Source organism: Magallana gigas, chromosome 8, assembly GCF_963853765.1.
Source record: "Magallana gigas chromosome 8, xbMagGiga1.1, whole genome shotgun sequence".
Taxonomy (NCBI): Eukaryota; Metazoa; Mollusca; class Bivalvia; order Ostreida; family Ostreidae; genus Magallana; species Magallana gigas.
In genome coordinates, this window is record NC_088860.1 from 36949942 (window position 1) to 36969716 (window position 19775).

A 19775-nucleotide genomic window follows, 5' to 3' on the forward strand; every position below is an offset into this window, starting at 1 on the left:
TGGAAAGGTGGGAGGTATGTAACAATCACATATATCAGGTTAGCTTTACGGCCCTGTATTTTAAACCCGGCTGGGTATTACCCACAATTCTAAGGTGTGACGTAGGAGAATTTAGCCTTTTTCTCAGGTGTGCGGTCGTGTTGCAAGAGGGGCGCACGATTTTTTCTACTTGCAAGTCTATGCATACAGCTGCATGAATCACTGCATAACACGGGCACGGAAAACAGACTGTGGTGAGTACTGTACAGTGCATTCGATATGTTTTCTCGTTATTTGTTTGCATATAAAGTAGCTAGTCCACCTAAAATTTAAAAATAAAATTTTCTTCAGTAAACTTGCAAAACCTTGTTTCTTTGTCCATACCTTGACTAGAAGTAAACAGCTTTTCATTGGTTGATGGTTAATAAATATGCAAATCATCTATATATGTTGGTCAAATTAAATTGGCCTTGTGACCAAAGGGTCATAACTCCTACTCTTTATAATAGTGAAATTACCTATGAAAGACAACTCCTCTTTTTATAGTCTTTTTCAAATGTAGGAATGATCCAATCTAGTTGCTGCGTCTAAAATAAATGAAATACCGGTTATGTGTTTTATTATAAATAAAATGTAATAATATTTAATATAACCCAATAGATACAATTAACATTATACTACCTTTAAAGAATAAATTTCCGTCCTCAATGTCTTTGTTTATTTCTTGTTCTGTCAGCTGTCTGTCTTTTCTTTATCGTTCCAATACAAAACCTGAAATATTTAAATAATTGTAATGTCTGTCCTTATGAAATGATATTATGAATATTAAAATCAAAAATTTAATTATAAAATTCTTTTTTTTTTTTTTTTTAATATGACTATGAACACATACACAAACATTTATTCACAAACACTGACGTAGACAAACAAAAACATGAAACATTGAACAGTTTACTCAATTTTAAATATCTTTTGGATTCAGTGTTAAACATTATTACTCTTTTATTATTACTTTATTAAGTTTATATAAAATTTAGTAACAAATGAAATTGATATATATCAAAACACATTAAGTAAGTAAAATGCTCACCATTGTATCATTCATGATTAATGAATTATATATCTGAGTAAATATGCTATAACTTTTAATGACGTTTTACATAAAGTAATAGTAATTATTTGTATTGGTTAGGGGAGTAGGATGCCATTTACACCATTTTTGTAAGAATCATGCAGTGCAATTTTGTGACTAAATTACTTTAAAAACTCCATTAGCATGGCTTAATATTTTTTCCTCCCACTGAACATCCTCGCCATCTTCGGACCAGGTATGTATAATCTCTCTACTGAGCAGGTCCATGGGAGAAAAGGAGGTTTCGCAGACAGGTGTTTCAGTATTTTCTTTTCGTAAATTCATTAACATTAGCAGATTGTTTCTTAGTGTTCCTTCGTCAAATAGTTTTCCTTTTTTGCTAAAATTTAATAAATGTTTATGTTGTTTACTAATTTGAAATACTTTCTTATGGATGTTAATTTGTTTTTTCAAGGATGACAATCTGTCTTTTTTGGTTTTAATTTTTTGGAGTTCACTATCAATTTTACTTTCAGTGTCCCACAGTCCTTCTTCTCTGATGTGGTCTATGACTTTGTCAAGTTCGTCTTCTTTTTTCTTCTTCTTTCTTTTTATGTCCTCTTGTTTTTCTTTTAAGTTTGTGAGGTGTTTCCTTAATAAAGTCTGTTTTCTGTGTTTCTCTAAGGTCATAAATGTTCTGTTTTTTTTCATGGTTTGTACAGTGATTTTTTTTTCTCTTCCTTACTTTTGTTATTGAACCATTCTGAAGTTTTGTTGTTAACATATAATAGTTTACTTTCCACGGTATTATTTGATGACATTGAGGATGATTGTACATGATAATCAACCTGTCCCATCAACTGTTCTACACAAATATTGCTTGTGGGACAGGATGAACACTTAAAATCTAAATTCTTTTGTACATTAAAATATTTACCATCTTTTAAAAAATCAGCAAATAGTTTTTCTACTTTGGTTTTCAAAACAACACATAAACGTTTGATAAAAACACATGTTAAGTCATCATTAATAGGATATGTAAATAAAAATTCAGAAACACTATCTTCTAATTCTGGTCCTTCAAATAGTCTAATTTTCTGTCTTAAAGCCAATATAGGTTCTTTTGCACATAAATCTAAAACATGTAAAAATCTTTTAAAAACTGACCCCATTGATAAAATATTGTTCACCTCCATTGTTTTTAACCAATATGGTCCTGTTAATAATTTACATAAAATACCAAGTGCTCTTAAAATTGTTAAAATACATTTGTTTTGTAATGATAAAACAATAACATTCTGGACAAAATTAAAAGAACTCTTTGATGATAAAATGTATTGAAGTAAAAGTTTGTGTATAAAAAAAGTACCAGCAGCATTATAAAAACAAACATTAAAACGATTTCCTCTTATATTCATTACAGGAATTCTATCAATGCCCTGGCTTTTAAAATATAAATGAGAAATGTTTGGATCGCCAGTGCCATCTTTAAAAAAAAATTTGGATACACACCTTAAAATAAACATGATAAATGGCTCTTTAGTAGAGCTGGTGTGTCCATCAAAATTAATATTTAGCTCCTTTTCAATATGAAAAATTTCTTCCAAACAAACCTCAGAAAATTGAAGAAGGGGATGTACTGAACATTTAAAAGATTGAACATCATGGGATATATCTTCACATAAAATATTGTTAACCTTCTGTTCTGTAGAACTCCTATCTGTCATAAAACATGAAACAGAATTAAAAATTTGATCTTTCTCCCTCTCATTATTGACAATATCATTAAAAATCTCATTGGTAGCACTCACATACGTCTCTCCCTTCCCATCACTCACTTCTCTCACACCTGCTGTCAAAACTTTCTCCCCAGTACTAATTTGAACTGCATTAAAATGATGTCTTTTTTTGTAGTTGCATCTCTATGCATTGTAATGTTACTACTGTTTAAAAGTTCTTTATTCAAATGACATCTACTTAAAACACTCATTTCACTCGTTAAAACAGACGCAGTGCTCTTACTTGGTAATTTGTTTACACTTATATTAAAAATATCTAAAACAGCTTCTAAAACAGGACCAATATGGTGAACACCAATATTTCTACTTCTAAAAAAATAATATAGATTTCTTAATTTATAATTATATGGACAACCTTTACCATTTTCTTTAAAATCTAAAACTTTCTTTACATGTACATAATCATCTTCATCTGCTACAATGTCATCTTTTTCAGCGATCAGATTGTCGATTTCACATTTGAGTTCTTCAATATAAGTATTTAGAGTGTTGCACTGAACTCCTTTGTCAACTTTATTATCTTTTTCTTGTTGTTCCTTCCTCTGACATACATTTACTTTTTCTTCAGTTTCCTCACCTTTTCTTTGGTTCGTTTCATTTTCTGGTTAATTTCTTTAATTCTATAGCCTCGGATTTTTTCTTTAAGTTTAATATTTTCCTTCTTGAGCTGGGATATGATAATGTCTTGTTCAGTTCTTGTTGTTATTTTTTCAGTGTCTGTTTCTGACGGTACACATGTGCTTGCTGGTTCTTTATTGGATTTTGATGGACATTTGAATTCTTTCCTCTTATATTGCTCATATATCGATTTCTTATAGATTTATTGAGTCTTTCAAATTCTTTGATAATTTTTTTAATTTTCCAATGTTAGCTGCTTTTATTTATTTGACACGAATCGATGTGCAGAGTTTGGCAGATTTCTTTATGGACACCATTCATGGAACCATTATGTTTTTTATATATTTGAACAACCTTTTCATTGGTCAAAGACATTGTGATAACGTGTGATGTTATAGAAAAAGAATTTTACCACATATACGCTGTTTGAAGTTAATAAAAGCATAACTAATTTGTGATGTGATGTACACAAATACACATAGACATAGACAATGTACAAATACGTAGACACACAACATAAAACACATATATCTATATCTGTAAAATTACATGTTGTAGGAATTTTGTTAATCCATCAAAAATTGTTTAATATTTCTGTAATGAATAGTGTACTTTTATGAAACATATAGAAGTTTAGCTTCAAAACATATGCATATGAATGTTCAGTTGTACGTGTACATTTATGAAAATGCTTCATACTACATGTATCATACAAATATTACAAGATATTAAATAAATTGACTTACATTATATGGAAAATTCTATTCTTGAAATGGAAACTGTCATTGACAAGCCTAAAAGAACATACAAATATTAAAAACAGACTATAACAAGGGGGAGGTAATAAAATGCAATTATTGATATAGAGAAACGTTTAAACTGTTATCGCAGAAAAGCGCAGCATTTAAAAAAAAAATCTTTCGCACGGATACGTAGGTATATATTAGTAGAAGTTCATATGATATCCAACTAATTCCAATCTATGCGCAAATAACTATAAACTTTAAAAAATACATCACTGGTAACGAAAACAATAATTGTATTTTACTGTCACACATTGAGTTATCCAAATTTATTTCACTTTAAAAGTATACAAACAAAGTAAACATTAGTCTTTATCTATTCAACTCATTAAATCCAGTTGTCATTGTTCTAATTTATACTTACAGATAAAAATTTTGATATCGCCTATCGTGGTCGTCTCTGACCATCAAATATGGCCGTCAGGTCACAAGTAAGAGTTACCGTTCTTACAATAAAATGGCGTTAGCTGGACTAGCTATATAAAGTAAAACTTTGTCGTTTAACTTATTTCTAAATATAGCTTGGCTAGCATTCACAAAACTTACCTGTGTTGTTCACTCAGGTGTGACAGTGGAGAGAAAGTTTAAATACCCCATTCTTATTTCTATCGATAACGTTAAACGCCTTTTGTATTTGTATTTTTCGTCTCCTTTTAAAGTAAATCCACCCTCCTGTGACGTCATACATTTTACATAAACCATGAATTCATTAAAATTCTTGCAAGTAGATTTGTAATTTCTAAGTTATTATAGGTGCATATCAAAAACTCAAATCATTGTTTACTTGGAGATATTTAATAAGCGTTTTTCATCCTTATATTCGACATAATTCAATAATAACAAAGGGAAATAACTCTTTTCTATTTTTCTCTAAGTGATATATCTAAATGCTGTAATTTTTCTAATGTAAACAATTTTTTCTTTTTTTTTTTTTTAATTAATTTTAGTTTTCTGACATAGTAAGCAATAAAACTTATATAGATAAACAAGTATCCATCCACTTTTATTTAATTTTTAAACAAGAAAAAGTGTGATTTTCAGATATTTATTTCAGCCTTTGGTTTTTATTACCTTACATCTTAAATAATATGGATACATATATATTTTATTTATTTTTTGATGAAATTCAAATCCAATAAGTTAAAAAAAGTTAAGTTTTTTAACTTTGAACCCATAATTTTATAGGTACGGAGCTACCTTAAACGTATTTTTCTACTGTGGAGATATTTTTTGTGTAAAATGAATTAAATATGTTGGGCGGAAGTGAGTTCCCGGAAGTGGAATCCATATTGGTTTAAACTTTGTTTACATGTTACCATGCATATGTATTTTAATCATTATAGACAGCTATAAGATATTATATACTATAGTAATATAATAATGTTGCCTATGGTTGTTGCCTACATGGATTTATATACTGTACGTTTTGATACAGTTGATTTATTAGTGTTGACTTTGTAGCGTTGTGACAGTGGTCGATGAGCAAGATGACGATGTAGCACACGTTTGGATCCATAGGACTGTCTCACTACCACAACACACAACAACCAGCTCTAGGACTACAGCCCCAGAAATTGTGATGAGGATGGACATGTGATTGTGTATATTGAACCATCAGCGCAGACGTTCGTATATCGATGGTTGAGATAAGTGAAACCCTATAGCGATAGGACTAGTGGACAAGAAGTGTTCTTGTGAACGTTTGGCAACATATACATGTAGAATAGAATATAATATACAATATAATTGTGTTTGCAAACTGAACATTATGAATAAGATCATTTAGCTGTCTATTATTTATTATTTATATTAGTAATTGTCAAGAAGAGAATTTAAGTTTTGGGGTTTAGATTTAAGCATTTAGTTTTTGAACGAGAGTGCGTGTGTGAGTGAGGGTGAAAGTGAGTGAGAATTTGTATATATTTCTGTTGATTTATTTTCTTGTAAATAAATTCATTAATTGAAACTGTCTTCAGTGTTATTTGGAGATCGCCTGGCTCAACCACGTTACACAATGTCCGTTGATTTTTAAAATAATATTGACTGAATTATGTTTTGACCATTTATAGTGGTTTAGTTTAAGATCTTACTAACTGCAAACAGATGCAGCAAAAGGCAAAGAGATCATTTCTGTAAAGTTGTCAAAAAGTTTTATTTCCTTTTTCATCACGTATTACGTGACTCTGCATTCAATAATGTCACCTATATTTCAATATGAGAATTTTATATAATGTTTTCTTTTTTTATTTGTCTGAAGTGAGACAGAAACAGTGTGCATCCCTAACTATAGTTGATACAAATAAAATGAAGTGAATAGAAAATGAGATCTACTTGAGGTTCTTCCACATAAAGAAGTTACTTTGCGTAATTTACATTGTGGTAAGTGAGTACAACATATTTCTCAAGATCTCGCCGCTGCGACGTCTATCTTCATACATGTAACTGTTCTAAAATCTGAAGGTGCACAAAATTACACAAATACAGATCTATATTTAATATCTGCTAAAATCCAATCCCAGTTCCTGTCACAACAAGAAATTGCTATACACTGCTGGGTTTAAGGGCAAGGGGACATATTAAAAGAATCCAGGGTTTATAACTTGAACTGAGTATTCTAAACGTGTATTCAATATTTCATCCGCCCATATATATATATATATATATTGGTATTTCCTTCCCCTTTTGGCTCCTCACATAATGCACATACAGCAATGGCTAGAAAGCGATCAAGCATAAACAATAAACAAGGTAAAAATAACCAAGTGCCAGGACATCGATAGGAAAACTATTTTGCATACTTATAACTAGCATTTACATACTAGTACTAGTCGACTTTCAGTTTCGAAATGTGTCGACAAATTATAAAATGCCGTCGTTTCTTCTGTTTACAGGACTATTAGAGTGCATCATTTAGAAAACGAGAGTTTTTTTCGTCAAAGACGAGGTAAGAAGGCCAGCCTTAATGTTATATTTTATATCGATTCAAGAAGTAGAGTTTTCGATATTGAACTAAGCTTTTGAATCTGTTGAAATGTGTTTAAATGGCATGCGTTTAAATTTTCTGCTCGATAATAAAAGAATGGAAAGAATGACACAAATCTTCTATGTTTTGAAAACCAAAAGGAGAAGACTTACTAACGCAGAGATAAAATATTATTAATGTCTTCCGTTTCCGGAAGACCTTATAGTTTTCGTACTGTTTCTTATTATTTTTTTCTCCAAATTTTGTGCACGAGATTTCTCGAAAACTGTTCAACCGATTTCAACTATTTTTTCACAGAATCGAAGATGGGACTTGATGTAAACTTAATACATTTTTGAGATTTTTCCTGTCGTCACTTCCGGTACCGATTTATCGGCCATTTTGTACATTTTTACGACCAACTTTGTGCAGAGCTGATCTCAGAAACTGTCAGAGATATGACTATGAAATTTTCAGGATAGGTAGTCTATAGTTTGAAGTTGTGCACTATTATGTTGTTTTACGCCAGTGGCGCCATTTCTTGGAGCTCGCCTGTGCACGAAAATTGAGTGCGAATGTTTATTCAATATTTTCATACGTTTTGATCTGTATCTTTTTATCAGTTGATATTTTGTTAAGACATATATGACAAAAGTAGTAGATAATCAAAGGTTCTTTCCAACAAAATCAAGAAAAAAGGGCTGGTCCCTTTTTTAGGGGCCAAGACACTTGTAAACTCTATTACAAATAACTTAAAAATGATAAAAATGTTGTAATGCATTATAGAAGCAAAGTTGTTGATCGTAACTATATCTATCAGGTAAAATCATTGCCACGCCCATTTATTACGTAACTAGGGATTTTAAGGGGCCAAAGTACTAAAACTTTGACGCAATATATTTAGAAAAGGAGACATACATTGTTAAGCATTGTAGAAGAGAAAATGTTTGCATTTATAATTCTAATCGATTCCATTTATCAAAGCATCAAAGTCTGTCCCCATTAAGGATCTAAAGGACTGGCCCGTAAACTATTTAATCATTTGTATCTCAAAAATGAACAACAATTCTAGATAAGTGTAAGAACAAAAAATGTTAGTATTCGTGAGACCTTTCGAATGAACTCAAGAAAAAAGGGGCTATCCTCTTAAATTAGGGGCCAAGACACTCGTAAAGTCTATTACACATACCTTAAAAAGATAAAGATTTTGTAATGCATTATAGAAGCAAAGTTGTTGATCGTCACAATATCTATCAGGTAAAATCATTGCAACGCCCATTTATTACGTAATTAGGAATTTTTAGGGGCCAAAGTACTAAAACTTTGACGCAATATATTTAGAAAAGGAGACATACTTTGTTAAGCATTGTAGAAGAGAAAATGTTCGCATTAATAATTCTAATCGATTCAATTTATCAAAGCACCAAAGTCTGTCCCCATTAAGGATCTACAGGGCTGGCCCGTAAACTATTCAATCATTTGTATCTCAAAAATGAACAACAATTCTAGATAAGTGTAAGAACAAAAAATGTAAGTATCCGTGAGATGTTTCGAATGAACTCAAGAAAAAAGGGGTTGGCCTCTTAAATTAGGGGCCAAGACACTCGTAAAATCTATTACACATACCTTAAAAACGATCAAGATTTTGTAATGCATTACAGAAACAAAGTTGTTGGTCGTAGCAATATCAGTTTGTAAAACTCATTGCCAAACCAATTGATGACGTAACTAGGGATCATAGGGGACTAAAATCTTCAATCTTTAATGTGATGTATGTAAAAAAGCAAAACTCTTTGTTAAACATTTCAAGGGATATTGACAATCGTATGCATTATCTAAAAGGGAGTGGTTGAGGGGGAATTCTGAAATTTCATTGACATCTTATTCGTATCGTTTAAAAATTGAACGGAAGACCTACTCGTTACTAGTAACGAGATCGTATCTTGTTACACCTCTTTTCGGAACCATTTTATTGTATTTTTTATGTGTTTGTATTTAAATAGGTTTGAAATATGGCTACTGGCTTTGGAATTTCACAATTCCATCTAAATTGTGACCAATGTGAAGAACGCTGTGACTTCCACTGTAACATCTGCGGTCTTAAACTATGTGATTCCTGCAAGGACAAACACAGTGTGGACCAAGTGACATCACACCACAAGGTCACCCAATTTTCAGACCAGGAAATTTTTAAATTCCTAAATGAGAAGTGTCAATTACACACTGACGAAAACCTGTGTAAATTATGTTCGAACTGCGAGACTTTTGTCTGTAAGAAATGCACTGTAAAGCCATTTCACAAGGACCATTTATTCCTTGATATGAGAGAATTGTATGAATGTTATTCTGAAACACGTAGAAGCGAAATATCGAAAATTCGGGAACATTTAATACCAACGTCTAACAATATTGTTCGTAATGTCGGAGAAGATGTTACAAATATAAAAGATATGTTTAAAAACATTAGAAGGGGTTTGAAATCCAAAGCTGATTCTCTTAAAACTTTTGTCGATGATGTAGTTTCTGGTGAAATTGACAAACTTGGAAAAATCGAAAAAGATATTATCGAAAATCTTAACAATGAAGAAGATACTTTAACAGATTTTATATCATATCTAACTAATCTCAGACAAACATATGAATCGAAACTTCTGAATACAGATAAAAATGACATCATAGTCAGTCAAAGGGAAAATACGACAATAAAAACCATTCCTATTCCTGAAACTCACACTCCTGATACTTATGAGTACGAACCAAGAAGAGCCACTATTGATGAAGTGTCCAAATTGTTCGGTAGTGTCAGGCTTAAAGCAAACGGTGCAAAACGGATTGTGGATATTGATGATAAATTGACATTAGATACAAGGCAGAAGATACCAGATAAAACAAAAATAAAACCAGAAATGGTTTTAAGAAGGTCAGCAGCCGTTAAAAAGTTGAAGGAAATAAATGTAAACGGAGTCCATGATGGGTGCCACATTTCATTTGACATCGACAGATTATGGGTGAGTGACACTAGATGCGTTATCGTCCAAGCCGAATTACATGGTAAACTCTTACAGAAGATCAATGCTGCTGGGGGTGAAGGATATCATTCGACAAACAAGGCTAGAGATCTGCTTTTCGCGGACAAAGAAAGGAGGGTCATCAGTAAAATTACGATTGAAAAAGAAGTGACAGAGTTCATTAGTACAGAAGATTGGGTTCCGAAATGTGTGTTCTGCTCTAAGATAACTAAGGACATTTTCGTGGGTACGGTCAAAGAGACACAAGGGTCTAAAATTAAGAGTAAAATTAAAAGATACGACAATGATGGATTAATGATACGGGAATACAATAAGAATATGACCAAGAAACGTCTGTATGAATTCCCAACGTACATTTGCGAAAACAAGAACGAAGATGTTTGCACTTCTGACCACAGAAAGAAAGCTGTCGTAGTTGTATCGAAATCAGGAAGACACAAATTTTCCTATCAAGGGTCGAGTCAAAGGACATTTTCTCCAAATGGAATCTGCACTGATGACTTAGGACACCTTCTAATATGTGACGGGGCATCCAATACTGTTCACATTGTCGATGAGAATGGAAGTTTTATTGCCTTATTAATAAACGAGGAATTTGGTCTAAAGAATCCATGTGGACTTTGTCTAGATGAAGAAAATAACCTCTTAGTCGGACAATGGGACAAAAAAACAATATCCGTCTTTAAGTATTTGGATTACTGTTCTCAATAGAATGTGGTACATATTTTGCAAATCCGTGAACTAATGTGGTGATGCCTTATATAAGTATCCTTAATTCTTATTGTCATAATGATATAAACAATGAATGTTTTTACTTCTTTTCAAATGGCTCTTGCAAACCGTGTATTTAATCAAAAATAAACATAAGTTGTCAGAAAAAGAACCTGCGATAGAGTTTCGTAAATGTTTCCATTATAGTCATTCACGAATATCGCATCTTCAATCCCTGTATTCATGTTAATTTTGAAATTTAAATCTACCGGCGTGTTGAACTAAGTATTGAGCCCCTTTTATAACAGGATGATTTTGTAGCTATGTCATATATTAAGCGTTGCAGTTCTCAAGAATATCTTAAACAATTGTTCATTAATATATAAACTTACATCAGACTTTAAACACATGTGGGACCCAATATTTGTTTAGGGTCCACAGCCTAAACAATTTTGAATCAACAATGTCAAAGCCTGCATGTAAGTAATACTATATATTATAACACTTTTTGAAAATAATTTACTTTATCCTGATGAAAATTTTACCCCCACCAATGTAGCCCCATCAAATCCCAAGGAATCATAAATTGAACAACCTTCAATTCAATTTCAAACACTTCCTAAGGATGTTTCCACACAAGTTACAGCTTTTTTGATTTTTGTTTTTGAGAAAAGGACTTTAAAAGATTTTTCTCTTTACATTCTTATGTAAATAATCGACCCCCTCCCCTTTGTTGCCCAATCCTATCCTTGGCGATCATGGCTTGAACAAACTTCAATATCTATCCAATCTGAAAATGTAATTCCTGAGAAAATGCACATCATTTCACTTGCAGGCGTTCAAAATACGAACGGTCCTTTATAACCATTGCAAACTGATTTTGATTATTCAAAGCAATTTGGTTTTTTACTTGATTTCGGAGCAATGTTTTTTTTTATGTTGGAATGTAATAGTCTTATCTTAGACTAATTTAGTCTAACACTTTCCTGATGTTGCCCTTTATTCTTTACAGGGCACCATAATAAAGTATATCTTATTTTGCTGTTTCTTTTTGCATTCTTTTTATGCCCTCCTTCGAAGAAGGGAAGACATATTGCTTCTCTGCTGTCTCTCGGTCGATCGGTCCACCAACAGTTTCCGTTCATTTTCTTTGCATAGGATGAACCTATTGAAATGGAATTTGGTATACAGAATCATCATAATAATATCAAACTTTGGGTATGATCGAGCAATTTTCGACAGAGTTATGCACCTTGAACGTGGAAAAATACCAATTATTTGCAGTTTCCTTTCATTTTCTTGGCAGAGGATGCACATATTAAAATGAAATTTAATAAAAAGGTTTGTCATAATAATATCTAGACCAAGTTTAATTTTGGGTACGCTCGTATTTTGACAGAGTTATGTGCCTTGGACTTTAAAAAATTCCATTTATTTGTAGTTTCCGTTTATTTTCTTCGCAGATGGAGGGGCATTAGTTTTTAAACAAAAATTTCTCTTGTTTTTATTTATGTCCAATACCCTTGTAGTGTTTATTTCATTTAGTGTTCTATTTAGTGTTCATTTCACGTATTTAGTGTTCATTTCATTACTTATTTTTCCACGTTTTAGATTTTGCTTTGAGCACCTTGGTCTTCATTGTGCTGATCTTGGGACTCTTCATTGATGGTCTGATGATCTGTCAATTTAATGTCTTAGCAATGTCCGTTGATTGTTAAAATAATATTGACTGAATTATGTTTTGACCATTTATAGTGGTTTAGTTAAAGATCTTACTACATGTAACTGCAAACAGATGCAGCAAAAGGCAAAGAGATCAATTTATGTAAAGTTGTCAAAAAGTTTTATTTCCTTTTTCATCACGTATTACGTGACTCTGCATTCAATAATGTCACATATAATTATTTCAATATGAGAATTTTATATAATGTTTTCTTTTTTTATTTGTCTGAAGTGAGACAGAAACAGTGTGCATCCCTAACTATAGTTGATACAAATAAAATGAAGTGAATAGAAAATGAGATCTACTTTAGGTTCTTCCACGTAAAGAAGTTACTTTGCGTAATTTACTTTGTGGTAAGTGAGTACAACATATTTCTCAAGATCTCGCCGCTGCGACGTCTATCTTCATACATGTACATGTAACTGTTCTAAAATCTGAAGGTGCACAAAATTACACAAATACAGATCTATATTTAACATCTGCTAAAATCCAATCCCAGTTCCTGTCACAACAAGAAATTGCAATGCACTGCTGGGTTTAAGGGCAAGGGGACATATTAAAAGAATCCAGGGTTTATAACTTGAACTTAGTATTCTACACGTGTGATCAATATTTCATCCGCCCATATATATATTTATTGGTATTTCCTTCCCCTTTTGGCTCCTCACATAATGCACATACAGCAATGGCTAGAAAGCGATCAAGCATAAACAATAAACAAGGTAAAAATAACCAAGTGCCAGGACATCGTAGATAGGAAAACTATTTTGCATACTTATAACTAGTATTTACATACTAGTACTAGTCGACTTTCAGTTTCGAAATGTGTCGACAAATTATAAAATGCCGTCGTTTCTTCTGTTTACAGGACTATTAGAGTGCATCATTTAGAAAACGAGAGTTTTTTCGCCAAAGACGAGGTAAGAAGGCCAGCCTTAATGTTATATTTTATATCGATTCAAGAAGTAGAGTTTTCGATATTGAACTAAGCTTTTGAATCTGTTGAAATGTGTTTAAATGGCATGCGTTTAAATTTTCTGCTCGATAATAAAAGAATGAAAAGAATGACACAAATCTTCTATGTTTTGAAAACCATCAGGAGAATACTTACTAACGCAGAGATAAAATATTAATAAGGATTTCCGTTTCCGGAAGACCTTATAGTTTTCGTACTGTTTCTTCTTATTTTTTTTTTCCAAATTTTGTGCACGAGATTTCTCAAAAACTGTTCAACCGATTTCAACTATTTTTTCACAGAATCGAAGATGGGACTTGATGTAAACTTAATACATTTTTGAGATTTTTCCTGTCGTCACTTCCGGTACCGATTTATCGGCCATTTTGTATATTTTTACGACCTACTTTGTGCAGAGCTGATCTCAGAAACTGTCAGAGATATGACTATGAAATTTTCAGGATAGGTAGTCTATAGTTTGAAGTTGTGCACTATTATGTTGTTTTACGCCAGTGGGGCCATTTCTTGGAGCTCGCCTGTGCACGAAAATTGAGTACGAATTTTTATTCAAAATTTTCATACGTTTTGATCTGTATCTTTTTATCAGTTGATATTTTGTTAAGACATATATTACAAAAGTAGTAGATAATCAAAGGTTCTTTCCAACAAAATCAAGAAAAAGGGGCTGGTCCCTTGTTTTAGGGGCCAAGACACTTGTAAACTCTATTACAAATAACTTAAAAATGATAAAAATGTTGTAATGCATTATAGAAGCAAAGTTGTTGATCGTAACAATATCTATCAGAAAAAAATCATTGCCACGCCCATTTATTACGTAACTAGGGATTTTAAGGGGCCAAAGTACTAAAACTTTGACGCAATATATTTAGAAAAGGAGACATACTTTGTTAAGCATTATAGAAGAGAAAATGTTTGCATTGATAATTCTAATCGATTCCATTTATCAAAGCACCAAAGTCTGTCCCCATTTAGGATCTAGAGGACTGGCCCGTAAACTATTTAATCATTTGTATCTCAAAAATGAACAACAATTCTAGATAAGTGTAAGAACAAAAAATGTTAGTATTTGTGAGATGTTTCGAATGAACTCAAGAAAAAAGGGGCTGGCCTCTTAAATTAGGGGCCAAGACACTCGTAAAGTCTATTACACATACCTTAAAAAGATAAAGATTTTGTAATGCATTATAGAAGCAAAGTTGTTGATCGTAACAATATCTATCAGGTAAAATCATTGCCACGCCCATTTATTACGTAATTGGGGATTTTTAGGGGCCAAAGTACTAAAACTTTGACGCAATATATTTAGAAAAGGAGACATACTTTGTTAAGCATTGTAGAAGAGAAAATGTTTGCATTAATAACTCTAATCGATTCCATTTATCATAGCACCAAAGTCTGTCCCCATTAAGGATCTACAGGGCTGGCCCATAAACTATGTAATCATTTGTATCTCAAAAATGAACAACAATTCTAGATAAGTGTAAGAACAAAAAATGTTAGTATTCGTGAGATGTTTTGAATGAACTCAAGAAAAAAGGGGCTGGCCTCTTAAATTGGGGGCCAAGACACTCGTAAAATCTATTACACATACCTTAAAAACGATCAAGATTTTGTAATGCATTACAGAAACAAAGTTGTTAGTCGTAGCAATATCAGTTTGTAAAACTCATTGCCAAACCAATTGATGACGTATCTAGGGATCATAGGGAACTAAAATCTTAAATCTTTAATGTGCTGTATGTGAAAAAGCAAAACTCTTTGTTAAACATTTCAAGGGATATTGACAATCGTATGCATTATCTAAAAGGGAGTGGTTGAGGGGGAATTCTGAAATTTCATTGATATCTTAATCGTATCGTTTAAAAATTGAACGGAAGACCTACTCGTTACTCGTAACGAGATCGTATCTAGTTACACCTCTTTTCGGAACCATTTTATTGTATTTTTTATGTGTTTGTATTTAAATAGGTTTGAAATATGGCTACTGGCTTTGGAATTTCACAATTCCATCTAAATTGTGACCAATGTGAAGAACGTTGTGACTTCCACTGTAACATCTGCGGTCTTAAATTATGTGATTCCTGCAAGGACAAACACAGTGTGGACCAAGTGACATCACACCACAAGGTCACCCAATTTTCAGACCAGGAAATTTTTAAATTCCTCAATGAGAAGTGTCAATTACACATTGACGAAAACCTGTGTAAATTATGTTCGAACTGCGAGACTTTTGTCTGTAAGAAATGCACTGTAAAGCCATTTCACAAGGACCATTTATTCCTTGATATGAGAGAATTGTATGAATGTTATTCTGAAACACGTAGAAGCGAAATATCGAAAATTCGGGAACATTTAATACCAACGTCTGACAATATTGTTCGTAATGTCGGAAAAGATGTTACAAATATAAAAGATATGTTTAAAAACATTAGAAGGGGTTTGAAATCCAAAGCTGATTCTCTTAAAACTTTTGTCGATGATGTAGTTTCTGGTGAAATTGACAAACTTGGAAAAATAGAAAAAGATATTATCGAAAATCTTAACAATGAAGAAGATACTTTAACAGATTTTATATCATATCTAACTAATCTCAGAAAAAAATATGAATCGAAACTTCTGAATACAGATAAAAATGACATCATAGTCAGTCAAAGGGAAAATACGACAATAAAAACCATTCCTATTCCTGAAACTCACACTCCTGATACTTATGAGTACGAACCAAGAAGAGCCACTATTGAGGAAGTGTCCAAATTGTTCGGTAGTGTCAGGATTAAAGCAAACGGTGCAAAACGGATTGTGGATATTGATGATAAATTGACATTAGATACAAAGCAGAAGATACCAGATAAAACAAAAATAAAACCAGAAATGGTTTTAAGAAGGTCAGCAGCCGTTAAAAAGTTGAAGGAAATAAATGTAAACGGAGTCCATGATGGGTGCCACATTTCATTTGACATCGACAGATTATGGGTAAGTGACACTAGATGCGTTATCGTCCAAGCCGAATTACATGGTAAACTCTTACAGAAGATCAATGCTGCTGGGGGTGAAGGATATCATTCGACAAACAAGGCTAGAGATCTGCTTTTCGCGGACAAAGAAAGGAGGGTCATCAGTAAAATTACGATTGAAAAAGAAGTGACAGAGTTCATAAGTACAGAAGATTGGGTTCCGAAATGTGTGTTCTGTTCTAAGATAACTAAGGACATTTTCGTGGGTACGGTCAAAGAGACACAGGGGTCTAAAATTAAGAGTAAAATTAAAAGATACGACAATGATGGATTAATGATACGGGAATACAATAAGAATATGACCAAGAAACGTCTGTATGAATTCCCAACGTACATTTGCGAAAACAAGAACGAAGATGTTTGCACTTCTGACCACAGAAAGAAAGCTGTCGTAGTTGTATCGAAATCAGGAAGACACAAATTTTCCTATCAAGGGTCGAGTCAAAAGACATTTTCTCCAAATGGAATCTGCACTGATGACTTAGGACACCTTCTAATATGTGACGGGGCATCCAATACTGTTCACATTGTCGATGAGAATGGAAGTTTTATTGCCTTATTAATAAACGAGGAATTTGGTCTAAAGAATCCATGTGGACTTTGTCTAGATGAAGAAAATAACCTCTTAGTCGGACAATGGGACAAAAAAACAATATCCGTCTTTAAGTATTTGGATTACTGTTCTCAATAGAATGTGGTACATCTTTTGCAAATCCGTGAACTAATGTGGTATTGCCTTTTTATATAAGTATCCTTAATTCTTATTGTCATTATGATATAAACAATGAATGTTTTTACTTCTTTTCAAATGGCTCTTGCAAACCGTGTATTTAATCAAAAATAAACATAAGTTGTCAGAAGAAGAACCTACGATAGAGTTTCGTAAATGTTTCCATTATAGTCATTCACGAATATCGCATCTTCAATCCCTGTATTCATGTTAATTTTGAAATTTAAATCTACCGGCGTGTTGTACTAAGTATTGAGCCCCTTTTATAACAGGATGATTTTGTAGCTATGTCATATATTAAGCGTTGCAGTTCTCAAGAATATCTTAAACAATTGTTCATTAATAAATAAACTTACATCAGACTTTAAACACATGTGGGACCCAATATTTGTTTAGGGTCCACAGCCTAAACAATTTTGAATCAACAATGTCAAAGCCTGCATGTAAGTAATACTATATATTATAACACTTTTTGAAAATAATTTACTTTATCCCGATGAAAATTTTACCCCCACCAATGTAGCCCCATGAAATCCCAAGGGATCATAAATTGAACAACCTTCAATTCAATTTCAAACACTTCCTAAGGATGTTTCCACACAAGTTACAGCTTTTTTGATTTTTGTTTTTGAGAAAAGGACTTTTCTTGAGAAAGATCAATCCTATCCTTGGCGATCATGGCTTGAACAAACTTCAATATCTATCCTATCTGTAAATGTAATTCCTGAGAAAATGCACATCATTTCACTTGCAGGCGTTCAAAATACGAACGGTCCTTTATAACCATTGCAAACTGATTTTGATTATTCAAAGCAATTTGGTTTTTTACTTGATTTCGGAGCAGTGTTTTTTTTATGTTGGAATGTAATAGTCTTATCTTAGACTAATTTTAGTCTAACACTTTCCTGATGTTGCCCTTTATTCTTTACAGGGCACCATAATAAAGTATATCTTATTTTGCTGTTTCTTTTTGCATTCTTTTTATGCCCTCCTTCGAAGAAGGGAAGACATATTGCTTCGCTGCTGTCTCTCGGTCGATCGGTCCACCAACAGTTTCCGTTCATTTTCTTTGCATAGGATGCACCTATTGAAATGGAATTTGGTATACAGAATCATCATAATAATATCAAACTTTGGGTATGATCGAGCAATTTTCGACAGAGTTATGCACCTTGAACGTGGAAAAATACCAATTATTTGCAGTTTCCTTTCATTTTCTTGGCAGAGGATGCACATATTAAAATGAAATTTAATAAAAAGGTTTGTCATAATAATATCTAGACCAAGTTTAATTTTGGGTACGCTCGTATTTTGACAGAGTTATGTGCCTTGGACTTAAAAAAATTCCATTTATTTGTAGTTTCCGTTTATTTTCTTCGCAGATGGAGGAGGCATTAGTTTTTAAACAAAAATTTCTCTTGTTTTTATTTATGTCCAATACCCTTGTAGTGTTTATTTCATTTAGTGTTCAATTTAGTGTTCATTTCACGTATTTAGTGTTCATTTCATTACTTATTTTTCCACGTTTTAGATTTTGCTTTGAGCACCTTGGTCTTCATTGTGCTGATCTTGGGACTCTTCATTGATGGTCTGATGATCTGTCAATTTAATGTCTTAGCAATGTCCGTTGATTGTTAAAATAATATTGACTGAATTATGCTTTGACCATTTATAGTGATTTAGTTAAAGATCTTACTAACTGCAAACAGATGCAGCAAAAGGCAAAGAGATCATTTATGTAAAGTTGTCAAAAAGTTTTATTTCCTTTTTCATCACGTATTACGTGACTCTGCATTCAATAATGTCACCTATATTTCAATATGAGAATTTTTTATGTTTTCTTTTTTCATTTGTCTGAAGTGAGACAAAAACATTGTGCATCTTTAACTATAGTTGATACAAATAAAATTCTTGGGGGTAGTTTTACGGGGTTACCCTTTTTTCAATGTGGTGATACTTCCTTTTTCTTCGAGATCGAACCCAAGAATTCATAGAACATTCGGTAAAACGTATCTATCTGTGCTTTTAATTTGCGCCTTCTACAGAGATGTTTGGTTCTGGGGCCTTAATAGTTTTTTTTTAAAATGTATATTTATTTCTGCGCATTTTTGTTTTTGAAGGACGCTGGTATTTGGATCTAAGAGATCTTCAGAAGGAGTTTTCCCCCCTTTTCTTATATACTTGTTGGTTGTCCTTTGATTTGGAAACAATCTTTTATTTTATGCATTTACTCAATGATCTCTGGAAATGCCCTTTGTGTTAGGGACTGGTCGAATCATTTTCTAGTGTTTTCAAGTGAGAAACCGGATGATAGCGTACAGGACTTTAATGTTGTCTTGCCTTGATGTTTCTTGTTCAC

The 19775-nt window shown here is 32.5% G+C and overlaps 1 protein-coding gene and 2 long non-coding RNA genes across 3 annotated transcripts; 1 reads left to right on the forward strand and 2 right to left on the reverse strand.

The window, feature by feature from the left end:
• Positions 1–220: 220 nt before the first annotated feature.
• On the reverse strand, positions 221–714 carry LOC105319591 (uncharacterized). Its single transcript, XR_010708410.1, has 3 exons — positions 661–714; positions 498–566; positions 221–301 (listed from the first exon to the last, which is right to left on the reverse strand). It is a non-coding gene; the product is annotated as an uncharacterized lncRNA (long non-coding RNA).
• Positions 715–4745, reverse strand: LOC136270593 (uncharacterized). Its single transcript, XR_010708409.1, has 3 exons — positions 4636–4745; positions 4215–4262; positions 715–750 (listed from the first exon to the last, which is right to left on the reverse strand). It is a non-coding gene; the product is annotated as an uncharacterized lncRNA (long non-coding RNA).
• Positions 4746–13432: 8687 nt separating this feature from the next.
• Positions 13433–17972, forward strand: LOC136269671 (protein wech-like). Its single transcript, XM_066068667.1, has 2 exons — positions 13433–13616; positions 15641–17972. Exon 2 carries the CDS (start codon positions 15650–15652, stop codon positions 17375–17377), a length of 1728 nt encoding a protein of 575 aa, XP_065924739.1. The 5' UTR covers positions 13433–13616; positions 15641–15649; the 3' UTR covers positions 17378–17972.
• The last annotated feature ends 1803 nt before the right edge of the window (positions 17973–19775 follow it).